Genomic DNA, 14,498 nt, shown 5'->3' on the forward strand with positions numbered 1-14,498 from the left:
TTTCCCTAGGAAAACATTTGTTTTTCTGTTTCTTTGATATTTTCAGCATTCACTGAAAACAGGTCGATATTAGAACACTCAAAACTTTGAATGTTCAGTGTTCTAATATAGACCCTATATATATATATATGGGTCTAGCTCAAAAGAAGGAAACCTTATATTATCAAAGATGACATTACCGAAATGACATCACCAAAACCTGACTTTAATGAATGATCACAATGCAGAAAGACTTCACAGGGCACCAGAGCATTTATTGACAAAAGGATCTGCATACCCCCTTTCATTAAGGTGCTTTTTCCTCAGATTCAGGGGTTTATATCATAAGGTCGAACACTGAGAACTTCGAACACCAGAATATTGAACTGAATACACCAAAGTGTAAGAAGTTCGAAAATGCAAAACTGTGAAGATTGGAACTCCGAATGGTCCCTTCTGTACTCTGTTTGTCTCCACTGTGGTGCAGTCTCGGAGTTGGTATATTTAAGTAGGGGGGTGTGGGGGCACAGCCCCCCACGTCGGGTGGTATAGGGGTGAAGCCCCCCACATTAGTAATACTGTGAAGTGTTTCTGTGTTGTTACATTGTTGTTTGGGTGTGCAGCTGACCGACCGTTGCTGTTCGGAGTTCTGATATTCAAAGTTTTGGGTTATCGTTATTCTTTCACTTCGGAGTTTTCAGTTTGGGATACTGGTATTCAGTGTTTTCAGTGTTCAATTATATGATATAGACCCAGATTCAGTTATATTAAATCAAAAGTATCAGAAGGAGAGAAACCCATCAGAGGAAGGTATGAGTCTGCTTTGCCTTGCAAAGAAAAGCAAGCTAGGAATTTTTCTTCAAATGGTTTCATTCTGTAGTAAAACCTAATGAAAACATTATTGGCTAAATGACTCACATCTGACTTCAGGGAGCATCCTTTGCAAGGTCTGTAATCCCGGAACTATACCAAAAGCTCCACTGTAGCTATTCCAAGGAACTATATTGTATCCATGTTCTCTGAACATGTGACAAAAACAGTATCCCTACAATGTCATACATTTTGATTTAGGCAGTAGAAAAAAAGACTGTATGGTCTGGAGCATATTTTTAACACCTTATTTATTACCCAAGTCGTTCTAAGAATGGCCTTACGCCAGCTCCATGATTTTATGAAGTTAGGAACTATGTTTACCATTAGTACATGTTTAATAAGGCAATTCCAATAGAATCAACATACTGAAACATTAAACCTCTCCACACCTGTTCAGGTATTATTCTAAGTATAGATATTGCATCAAACCAGTATGAGATGGCAGTACTTAGAAGGCATTCCCTGAACACCACAAGCATAATAAGAGTCATTTATATATTTAGCCATCCTTTTGAACATCTTGGACTTTTCCTGAATCTGGAACAAAAATATTATAGACTGACATGTTGTGTGTTCATTGGGAAGGTGGTCACACAGAATGCTACCTGGTTAACAGTTTACCTGTGTAAGTATTTCCATGTTTATACAATACTGATTGGTATACAATGCCACGTGATGCTTGCTTCTAGAAAAAAAAACTTTCAGAATTCTGGGGTTAAGTGATTTTGTTTTTTTATTCTTTTGCTGAGAAAATATAGAGAGTAAAAATATACTGTATATTGTACTTGTAACTTTGCAGCATCTGTAAACATAACAAGGATGACCTGCTGAGAAGTGAGTAAAACGTTTGTGTGTAGTCTGTAATACAGTGCTAAAAAAGCTGCAGAATAGTAAAAAGCACTCGTTATATATTGCAGTTAATGAATTTACATAAGATTAATGTCTATATGAAACATGCATTTAAAGAAATGTATGCAAACCCCTTGGGTGAATCCATCCAGCAGTAATTCTGGTGCTTAAATAGGATTACCTCAGATAATGACAGCGAACAAAAGTTGCACTGTACTTGACATGAGGCATATAATTTTTACCATATTTGTCTCTGGCAGCTGGGATCAGTAAAATCAAGGAGCTGCATTTTAGAAATAACTGGGTTTCCTTTTGGCTGACACAATTGTACCATTTGTTTATATGAAATGATATACTCTAATCCACATTAATGTTTTGCTGGCATTCAAAACTCATCAGTTTGATTTATTTTTCCATTACAGAAATTGCTTTCAGACTAATGCTGCCTGACACATTGTCTAGAACATTTCTTTGCATCTGATAGTATTCATGAACATGTGTGTGTCTCTGTGCATGAGTTTGTGTTGGGGTGCATGCGTGTGGTGTTTGAGCATAGTGACGTGTATTAAAACCTTTTTGCAGGAGGAAGACAAACTAGTGATATGCCCATTTTTGAAGCTATATCATGTTTCTTGTCAAGCGTAGAGAAATTTGAGTCTTAGATAAGCACCATATCAGTTATCAGTTAGCACAGCAGGTTAATACTAGAGTTTTGACTGTCAAGGGGACAGAGTTCAAATCTCTTTAGTTATCAGTTATCACCTATATGCCCTGTTGAAGTACGTGCGCTGCATAATATTCAGAAATCGTCCAATATTCATACAGCCTACAACGTGCATACATCTGCCTTGTGTCACTGTAGAGAAAAACAAGGCCATCTACTCCAGAGTGTTAAGTATGAATGTTGTCATTAGGCAATTAGACTCAAAATGTAAAACGAGTTTTTGTCAAATGTTAAATTATAGTACTACTCCTCTCAAAAGCCTTAAGTGGCTTTTTATAAGGTCTTTCCAGTAAGGTTATTCTTAGAATTTTAAGTATGAAATAAAGGGTCATAATCATTAAAGTTATTTGAAACCATTAACCTGAGTGTAAAGCATAAGTTGAACCAAAATTAAAACTACATCTTAAAATTTCAGTTAGTGCCCAGATACTTTGTGCTTTCTTTAAATGAATATGCAACACTTACATCAGACATTGGCACTGAAACAGTGTGACAATAATGCCCTTTGTGAAGTTCCAAAAGTAGGTCTAACATGTAATCTTGTCTAGCATTTGTACAAATCAAGTAGCCTAATTTTGAGTGGTTTAAGAACATTGCAAGCTATGGTTACTGGTATATGCTGGGGCTTGCATTCTTTGTAAAAGGAAATTATAATGCGCGTTTCCATGCAGTACCTCCTGGTGATTAGGAAAATCTTTTATGTTAGATTTACAGCAGGAACTATGGCCAATTTTGTCATGTTCCAAAAACCACCTGGAGCGAGATACAATAAATTGAGTTCACTGTCACTTGGAAATAGTGCACTCAAAATTAGAGGCGATAACTGTCAGGAAACAAAGATTTGTAATCGTGTTAGTACAGCATCGTGTTAGTACAGCAATGCCTGAAACAGTGTATGCAAAATGATTTCAGAATTAGTTAAACTTTATTTCCATTCACTAGAGTGGAAATCAAGAAAATGCTACAAAGTGTGTGGGGCTGTTTCAAAGTTTTGAAACTGGAGAGGTTTTACAGTTAAAAGTCAAACCTTTCATATTTCATTTACAATCTGGCAGGTTTTGTGCATCTAAAAAGTTTTCCTGTAATTAACTATGTATATAGGATCTTCTACATTATGCTTTTCACTATTTTGTATTTCTGGGGTTTGATTTGCAATACTTCAATTTACATTTAATGTAACAAGTTCTTAAACCTTTCTGACCATTCAAAATGTAGTTAACCACCACTGAAATGGTGGGTGTGTGCACACGTGTATGTGTATACATTTTCAAATGTTATGAAATGCAAATATAGGTATGCACATATGCACTCAAAGTGACAAAGAAACATACATATACACATACTCACACACACACACACACACACACACACACACACACACACACACACACACACACACACACACCAGTTAGTTTTTTTTCCATTTTGGAAATGGAGTCAATAAATGCAGAGTATAGGAGTTTCAATCCTGGCAGCAGCATTTGTGAATACTAAGAAGAGTATAGTGTAGTAGAATAAGTGCCGTAAATATCATATCGTTTTAATTTCCTGGCATGACATTTAACAATATTTAAAAATCCCCATAGGTGTTGCAATAGTGAAAGCGCTTGCTTTTTTTATTTATTTATTTTTTTCATTCATAACTCTCCTAAGTGCTAACATTCTCTTGGAGGCTCTGTTCCTTCTTATAAACATGTCAATCTTGAAATTTAAACCACAGGTGTCTGAAGAAACCATTTAGTCTCAGAGGTGGCACATAGCAGAGGCAAGCTCATAAATCACCTGTCATGTGACATGCAATGACAGACGAACCTATACATGATACGGCCTACACTGAGTGTTACCCTTATAGCAGTCACTGTGGATATGCCCAGTAGATAGATATATATATATATAGATATAGATATAGATATGCATACATATCATACAGCAAAGTGCTCTGTTAACTTGTCTGCATTCTGCATAAGACAGATACTGTAACTGAACTTCCTTTGTCAAATGTCACAGCAAGAAGAAAGTACTCGCTGATGCGATGCTCTAGAAAGCATCTCATTTTTTCATAAAAGTTGAATGATGTTAGGCATGCAAAATAAATTATTTAGAGTTACTAACCTGATCACGAAAGCTGAGCTCCATTTGCTTAATAGCATAGTAGAGCCAATTCAGAAGCTATAGCATTCTAACACATCATAAAAACTTGAAAGCCAAACCTTACAACCCCGAGACTAACTGCAGGTTATGTATTTGTCTCTGTACAAATATACTGTTTGCTTTTCAGTGATCAAAAATGACTTTCACTTTACAGAGATGGGAAACAGTTGCTATTTAGTCTAAGAAACTTATGATTTCAGATGGATATTATGAGTCCCTAAGATAATCCTGGATAGCTGTACACAGTTCAGGAAGTTCATCTTCTGATTTGTTTCCATACAGAGTTTAGAGATGGTCTAAAAGTTAGGGAAAAAAGAAGGATCACCTTAACTACCAATTTTTTAGTGTTGCAGCTAGTATCTTGTATCTAATGCACAGCATTTTAACTTTTCTGAATGATTGAAAGTATGCAGTTTTGAACTTTGAAAATAATGAACACTGCAGATATTGACTTTCAAGCTTAACTGCATCTTGAACTAAGGCTTTCCTTCAAATACCATATAAAGAACGGAGTTTGGAATGCAGGCTTTACTGCTTTCAATCTGCTTAGTTATTTATCATTCTGTTTTGCTCATTTACATCTGATTAACTTTGCATGTGGGCTGCCTGTTCTTCAAATACATTCATAAATGAAAATAAAGTCATTCTTAATTTAACAGTATTAGCATTTAACTTGTTAAAAAATACAAATCGTGACTATGGCAGCAAAATATGTATTTAAATTGATGTCAGTAGTAACCTAAACGTGGCACTTTCGTTTGTACAACAAGAATGTCAGATTTTATAGTCAGGTTAGTTTATTCAACATGAACCTCAAAGCAGAAGCAATATTAATAAATGATTCTGATGGTTGTGTAACTATAGCAACAGCCATTTCTCATAAGTCATTTTTAAAAATGCACAATAGAAATCCATATCTGCTAAAAGGTATCAACCTGTTCACGTTTGCCTTTTGCAACATTTTCTGACACTTGGTTCACCTTTATGCTCCACAGTTATATCATTAAACATCTACCTTCTCCATCTATTGCATTGTTTGTCTTCTCCTGACCAGGAAGAGAAGAGGGCTGAAGCAGATATGATAACAAACCCTCCCAACCTGGAGAGATAGGTGGCCTTATGCAGTCCTTTTTAATCACCCATCTCACCTTAGTAGAGAATAAAGGTTTATGCATTAGTGGTCATGCATTCCTTGCCCCAGGTGGGAGACAACAGCAGGCTTAGATCCTCAATTATTTTACCTATTGTTAGGTTTTCCATGACCAGAAAACCTAAGCAATTTTAGACCATGTGGGTTTTAGTAGGGGCTCTCTTCCTCTACTTTACGGATGACCACTTTTTTTTTTTTTGCCTGCATGACTTGCTCAATGACTCGCCTTTCTAGTCCTGAATTGGTACAGTCATTCCTCCCAGTGAGGGATGACAGGCAGCCAGATCCATTTTTTTCCATACAGAACAAGTGTCCTATTCAGTTTCTGGCTAGGAAGTCAGCCCTATCAGCCCTAAGGTTACTGTCAATTCACTTTGAAGTCCTGTACCACAGTGGCTGACATACTTTTGAATGTGTCTGCCTGGGAGGCATTGCTGTGTGTTCATAAACTGGAAAACAAGTCTACTGCACTCTCTGCAACTCAGGCCCCCTGTCCAGTGGCTGCAACTTGCCATACCACTACAGTCCAATAGATGTCAGTAGCCACACTGCCTCTCTTTACTTTGCAGATATTATTTTATTCTGTATAGTGTAATGTGTTGTTCTGAATTCTTATCAGATTGTGTGGCTTTTTTTTTTTGTTATTTAACAGCACCAGTTCAGTTAAGCCTAGTACATTTAATTATGATGCATTCGGTTTACACCCATAATAGTGTTTGTAATACTGGGTAGATGCACCCCTTAACTCCACAAGAACTAAACAAGGATTATGGCTGGTAACAATTTCTCATTCAAACATTATTATAGAAAATAGTTTGCAGATATTGCTGACTGATACCCATTTACAATGGAACGCATCAGGTATATATATGAACCTACTGTAGTCATAGTGCAAAATACACACAGTTCATCAGGCTTAACAAATTTTCTGAAACTCTATTCTTTATGCATTGCTTTGACCATTTACTCTTCAGTTTTTTCCATCCAGGCTGAATTAAATTACAGTCCCGTTTGTCTCTTGGTTAATCTTCCTTTTCTACTTGTCATTTTGCTACTGTTTACAGCTTGCAGCTGTCGATCGTCATGTTGTAAGTTTTCAACATTTGCTTATCGCTACTCCGTTCTGGGACCTAGTTACATCTTGTGTCATAGTTACTGTTTTATTCTAGAGCTGTCTAGCACTGTCTTTCCCATATTATTGCATAGTCCTTTTATCCCATTTACCAGTAATGCTCACCACTGTTGCCATGGTTACTGCACTGTGCAGCTCACCTTCTGTACCTGTACTCATGTGACATTATATCATCATGAAGGTATTAGACAATTACTTTTCATATGTCACTATCCATATCTTCAGTCTAAATACCCTGAAATATATAGTAAATCAAAAGACAGTGTTTTGGGTTACACGCCATATGAGATCATCCTAAATTTTAAAGTAAAGGAAACTGCTTTAAGTTTGCTCTTCCCTGATAGGCTAGGAAGTCATGGAATTATGCAAGATAGTGAATTCATAAAACAAGGTACAATCATAATTAAGGATAACATGGACAAGCACAAACCAGAACTCTTTGCATCAGTCTTGCTCTATTTTGAAGTTCATTTATTCTTCAGACATATTTATTAATACACTAGGCAAAACCGTAATTACAAATAATGATGTTGATATCTAATCATAAAAATTATATATGGCCAGCAGATGATTACATAGGCTACAGGTGCAAACCTTAGTACTGAGTGATGCTACTTAACTGTTAAATATGCTGTCACAAGCACATCAAAATATGACAAGGCATTTTATAAGAACTAAGCTGGTCTCATAGCAGGGGCAGGGTGTCTTTCTGTGCCACTGCTGTTCTTATGGCACAGCAGCATGGTGTCTTTCTGTACCACTGCTGTTCTCATGGCACAGAAGCAGGGTACTTTTCTGAGTTGCTGTTGTTCTCATGGTACAGAGGCAGGGTGTTTTTTGTAGCACTGCTGTTCACATGGCACAGACGTAGGATGTCATTCTGTTACACTGCTGGTCTGATGACACAGAGAAAGAGTATCTTTCTGTGCCACTTATGACTTAAAAATGATAAACAGCACAAGAGACAGATGGCCATCCAAAAGAAGAGAGAAATGAGTTGCCATTGCCTACTGCACAGTAAGGTTCTGTGTCTGGGGTGAGTCTTGGTAGTGGTTGGATGTCTGTTCTTGAGGCAAATGCTACTGAAAAAGAGCAAAGCATCAAGCTTGCCAAGTATGTGTGAAGTAATGCACATGCCTAGACCCTATATGGTTTTACTGTATGCTATGTGCATATTCACTGGAAAAAACATTTATAAAGTGTTTTATGTAGATCACACCAAGACAATGCTAAAGCACTCAGACTCATCTTGACAATGGACTTAAATAACTCTTTCCATTTAACTGGTACTAAAATGAGAATGTTTGTAACAGAGGTACTCAATGAATATGCTGCAGTCTGCACTGGGAAAAATTGCTAACTTACTCTGCCTGTCTTTCAGAATGGAGTCTTCCTTCTGCCTGTTATATTTTCTTCCCATTTGTAGGTAATATATTTGTTTCAGTTGTGTGCACTAATGTCAGGTTCCCAATACTGGTTCTATGCAATTCAAATTAGTTGACATTGGTTTCCACAAAATAAGACAAAAAACTGTTTACTGTGGAGGAGATGGTAGGCAACCTGCATTTCGTAATGTATCTTGCATTATATCGCTGAGTCATGTCTGGGTTACCTATTCAGTTCCTGAGAATTGTGTGTGTTGTGCTGTCTGTGCGTGTGTGTGTGTGTGTGTGGGGGGGCAGATGTTACCTATACATTCCCAGACTGTATTTTGCTAGTTATTACTGCAGATGCAACTCTACATATTCCTACAATACTTTTAGCTGTATGGTACTAGGAAAAGTGTTATTTACATATTCTCATAGTGCACTTCACCTTTTGCTGTTACAGAGGAATGTTATCTGTGCATTCTTTCAGTGCATAAATTATCTAAACATGGCTACATATCTTTTGTTCTGCATTGTATGAGAGGTGCATATGCATTCTTACAACATGTTAGTTCACCGCTTGCAGGGGGGTTAGCTACCCCCCTGACAGCATAGTGTTTCAGCATTATTAGTGAGTGGAGTTTTCTGCATGTTTCTCACTTTATGATGAATGAACAGAGTATTTATATAGTGCGATGCACATAAAGGGAACTCACTGTTTAGATACTGAATCATTATTGAAGGGAGTATCTATAAATTCTCATAGTCCATGACTGAGCAGTATTAGTGGGGAGGGGGACATGTTGGGTTACCTGTACATTCCAACACTGCTTTTTGTACTGTGCATTTGGGGGGGGGCGTACACATTCTTATAGTTCATGTTTGCAGTGTTTTGACGCAGAAGAGGGGTTGCTACACATTCAATGTGCTGTTTGTAAAGAAGCTGTCTAGGCAGTTCCATGATGTGTTCTGCACCATATGTTAGGAGACCATACTAGCACAGTCACACAATGTGTGTTTGCATTGTGCTGTTGCACTGGAGACAGCAAGTGGTACTGCTACCTCACAACCCTGGGTTTTTCAATTCCCGTCTGGCACTACATCCCAATGGAATGCTATACTGAATATAGATGAGCATTCAGTGAGTAAATACAATATTTTTCTTTGTGTATGTGTGAGGGTGTGTTCATTTCTTTGTGTGAGTTTGTCCTTGAGTGTGTGTCTACTCATCCATGTGTTTGTGCATGTGTCTGTATCTTGTTCAGGACAAATTCTCTGCCTTATGCCCACTGAGATCTGAGCTAGACTCCAACTTCCTTTTGGCCATAAATGTATAAAGGCACATTTTGTGCACTATACCTTTAAAAGTAGCATGACATATATTGTTATGTAGTTGGTTACTGTTCTACACTGCTACGTGGGTCAGACACCACAGACAGCACATGTGGAAGGCAGAATTTACAACAACTTGGGTAGAGCTATTCAGACTGGCATTGGCAGTGCAGCTTTTTAAAATGCTAAAGAGTGATATTGTAAAATGTTTAGCAAGAGCTACTATCTACAAACTAGGCACAGCAGCACTAAGTAGTTCAGAATTCTTTTCAGGTTCTTCGTGAATCTCACTGACTAAACAGAAATTATTCAAGCACTAAACTCTTGTTTTTCACTTGCCATCTTTTATTGTATACACTTTGTCAGCTATATCTGCTGAGAAACCCCTAGCATATCTTGACATTTTAGTTAAAATTCAGTAATTATGTCACTTTTTACTGCAGCCATGGGTGGATTGATGTTAGGAATGCTGATATGTAAATAGACATTAGTCCAATAACATCTGATTGCATCTTTAGTCATTCAAACCTTGTATCATATTTAATCTTTCTTTACTCTGCTGCAGCATACTCATTTTATAATCTACTTAATGAGTGATGTGCTGGCACTCCATTGCAACAGGACTCCCCAGAGATACATTCCCAACTTAACCTGATGCTTATGTTAGTGGGCCCTTGGTTTACTAAGTTAATTTATCCCTCCAGGCCAAGACTGCCATTCTGGCAATGGTGGTGGTACTCCCACAGGGCACGTAAGGTTAGCCTGGGAAGTTAAACTGTTACTAATAGAAGCATGGTATATGATAGGAAAAGGTCTACACTACCCTTATGTGCAGTTTTTATGTTGTTGACTGGGTAGGCAATGAGCTATGGCCACAGGGGCAAGCATGGCTCCAGAGACCAGCTGTTCCTGCCAATCAGGCAGCCACTCCAAATGCTGGACTTGACAAAGGGACACTACCTCCAACTGCAGATCATTCATTCCCCAGGAAAGCTAAGCAGATGAAGCCTCTTTACTCCAGCAAGCACATGTGCCAATAACTGGACATAGGTCACCAACAGGGTATATCCTTCTCAGCCAGAGAGTTACATGATCCACAACTGTTGAAAATGTCACAGATTCAATCATCCATAACTGTGAGGTGGTTGGTTTTATAATTGTATTCTCATCACATTTCATAAAATGAAACAGAAATGTACCATTCCAGTTCTAATGGACAATGTAAGTTTCTAAATATCTGTTAAATGTTTTACTAACATTAATAACGTTTACTGTTTAGTAAAACATTTTGTTCTTTTGGACTGAAAGCTGTAATATTCACTGATATCTTTCAACTCAAAATGTATACTGTATAGGAATGCTAAATAAAAGCTAACTATATATATATATATATATATATATATATATATATATATATATATATATAATTCATAAATATATGTGTGTGTGTGTGTGTGTATATATATATATATATATATATATATATATATATATATATATATATATGGGTTCACTTTATAATCCCGAAATATCGAATTTCATCTCAAGATCTTAAAGCCGAAACCTTAAAATCCCGAAGCCCCAGAAGCGTGAATTTCAAAATCGCAACTCCTACACTAACCATACACCACACACATACACACACCTTCCCCCCACACACAAACCGACACTACATACAAGGAGGGCAGCAAGCCCCCCTGCACCCCCACATGAAAACACCATCATACAAGCTACATTCCCCTCACACACACACATCACAGTAAGAAAACACACTGACACACACTAAAGCCCCTAACCAAAACCCTTAAACATAAATGCTTACCTGAACTTCCAGCTATTCATTCACACAGTGCAACAGCAGAAGCACAAATTCAAATTCTCCAAACTTCGGGATTTTGAAATTCTCACTTCTGGGGTTTTGGAGTTTTGAGCTTTCGGCTTTATAATCTCAGGATTCTGAAATTTGATATTTCAGAATTTCGGGATTATAAAGTGTTCCTATATATATGGCTTACAATCACTTTGTCGATTGACATTTGTGCAAAACTGCCTTTGGCAGAACTGAAATTACAAATGCCACAATGTCAAACCTTACACTAGCGAGCATTCGCTGTTGTAAGGTTCGACATTGTGGTGCAGATCGCATTATAGTGGGGATCGGGAAATATATATATATATATATATATATATATAGGTTTACTATCGAATACTCGAATCTACTCCGTTCGAGTGTTAAGATGTCCGAATCACATGTTCGGAAATCTCAACACCGCACACAAAAAATGTCGAAGGCAGCATTTTACTAAAGTCGAAATTTCTAAAAAGTCAACTTTACTGAAATGCTGCACTTCTGTTCAACATTAATAAACATGCCCCCCACTTATATATAAGCAAACTCTGAGATCGCACTGCAGTGATGGAAAGGGTACATTTCCCGATCCCCACTATAGTGCGATCTGCACCACAATGTCGAATGCTCGCTAGTGTAAGGTTTGACATTGTGGCATTCGTAATTTCAGTTCTGCCAAAGGCAGTTGTGTGTGTGTGTGTGTGTCAGTGATCAAGCTGATGTTAGAACTTTAAGGTTGTATTTTTTCTTATCAATGTTTTATTACTTAAATTCCTAAAGTACCATATTACATAACAATAATTTAGTGCATGATTTATGTCAGTAGAAATCAAGACTGGGAAATATAGCATGAGACAATCATACCTCTCAACTGTACAGATTTTCACAGAATATCCAGATTTTTGACTCATATTTTAGTATGTTCCTCATAAAATCTGTGTTTTCTGACAAATTACTGGGATGATCTGAGGATTGAAGTAACTAAATGATGACATACATTTGAGTTTCAGACTTCAAATCCCTCAGAAAAAATGTATGTTAAAACAAATTCTATTACTCTAGCAACTTTCTAAGCTTATAAGAGTAATAATAAAAATATGTCCCTATTTTTGGGCCTTTGTCCCCTCATTTTTTCAGTCTTTGTCCAGATTTATTAGACTGAAAAGTTGAGAGGTATGTGAGACATTGATTTGCAGGTTTCAAGAAACCATGCAGAGTTTGTCTTTTTTAATTCTGTGGGAAGTTTTAGACCAATGCACAAGCGTCTGGAAAAAGTTTTCTCATAACAGAGTATGTGTGTGTGTGTGTGTGTGTATATATGTATGTATCATCCAGTTATGCATTGTAATAGATTTATTTATTTAGTTTTTCCTCAGAAAATCTACTGTTGCACACATACAAATATATATATATATATATATATATATATATATATATATATATATATATATATATATATATATACACACATACACACACACACACAAATATAAATATATATATATATATATATATTATATATATATATTTTATATATATATATATATATATATATTTATATATAAATGAGATCCCACATGGGGGGTGCATGGGGGCGAAGCCCCTCCTGGCAGAAACATAGATTTTTTTTTTGAACTACACATACACGGAAGTGCTTTTCGATGTTAAGCGCTTTCGTGTATGTGTGTTCGATGTTTTGTGATTCTGACATATGCTAGTCGAGCATGTGTCCTAGACCCATATATATACACACACATATATATATATATATATAGATCTACTGTACTTCATCGAAAGAACACCTCTTCAAAAAAGAACCGTTCTTCACAGAAGTGCACTTTCGGTTAAGTGCACTTTCGCGTAAGTGTGCGTCTACTTCTCTTTTTCGAAGTAATGTATTTTCGATGAAGAGAAGTAGACCGATATATATATATATATATATATATATATATATAAACGTTTCTGATAAATGATTGTCACTAATGTTTGCAGTAACTGTGCTATATCTTAAAGCAAACATCTTTTATAATAATATAACTGGGTATGTGTCATCGTTCATGGATTGTGCCCTGTTAAATCAGGAGGGCACTGGCCAATGTTAGGGAAAGAGATAGTGAGAGAAAAAAACAAAAGTGTTGGGGGATTGATATCGTAGATTTTACCATTATTACATACTTCACAAACTGAATGGCATAGAGTAACCCAAGTATGTGCACTGTTTCTCTTTCTTATCAATAATGTAGTTCCTGTAACTGCAAATGTGTTTGCATTTTTTCTTGTCAATGACTCTTTTTGAAGCCCTTTTAGCTACCCCAAAGACTGAAGCAATAAAAAGTGATGCAACTTCTCTGGAAAAAACTACAGGAATGGCAGAAACAACTTCAGTGGCGACATTCGTAGTCACATCACAAAATAATGTCGGAACAGTTAATACCACTTTAGAGTATGATATGATGTCACTCACAGTTTCATCACTTCTGACGACACAAAATGGAGAAGTAAAAACAGATGCATCTCCAGTGGCTACTAATGTAACAACAGCTGCAACTATTTCACCATTTGTGTCTTCTGCTGTGTGGCAAAGTGAACTAAACAATCTGTCTGTCACAGAGCTGACATTCCACAGCTGTAAGATTCTGTGGGCAGCACAAAATGGGACTTTTGATAGTTTTAATGTTGTAATCAGAGACATGGCTCTATTGCAAATGCCAAAGGAAATTTCTATAACCGGAGATGTTCGAAGTGTTGAAGTGTCTGCACTTACTGCTAACACGCTATTTGAGATAGACCTTTATGGCATTATTGATGGAAGAAATGTGACGTCTCAGCATTTGGAACTCAGGACAGGTACTGTTTCAAGAGATTCTCTAAGACCACATTTTAAATTTAAAACATAGATACATACATCTAAATCGCTGAGTTTAGCTAGAAATCGATGATGCAAAACTTTGTACAATTTTTTAAAGCAGACAAATAGAATGTTATATATAAGTTAGCGGGCAGTATACTGCTCAATTTCTGTGTATGTAACAGCTTAATTTTACAACTCATCATGATTTTCTTTGATTACGTTATATATTATTGACTTACGT

The 14,498-nt window shown here is 36.7% G+C and overlaps 1 protein-coding gene across 8 annotated transcripts in view; it reads left to right on the plus strand.

Annotated features, from left to right (window-relative positions):
• TNC (tenascin C) overlaps window positions 1-14,498 on the plus strand; it is a 223,528-nt gene that overhangs the window by 111,909 nt on the left and 97,121 nt on the right. For 5 of the 8 annotated variants that reach the window (XM_044058609.1, XM_044058610.1, XM_044058611.1 and 2 more), the window contains exon 11: window positions 13,705-14,253. The exons of the other annotated variants lie outside the window; for them this stretch is intronic. In XM_044058609.1, the coding sequence (XP_043914544.1) occupies window positions 13,705-14,253 (549 nt within the window). The remainder of the gene's footprint in view (window positions 1-13,704; window positions 14,254-14,498) is intronic. 8 annotated transcript variants of the gene reach the window in all.

Source organism: Protopterus annectens, chromosome 16.part0, assembly GCF_019279795.1.
Source record: "Protopterus annectens isolate FY-2018-M chromosome 16.part0, PAN1.0, whole genome shotgun sequence".
Lineage (NCBI taxonomy): Eukaryota > Metazoa > Chordata > Ceratodontiformes > Protopteridae > Protopterus > Protopterus annectens.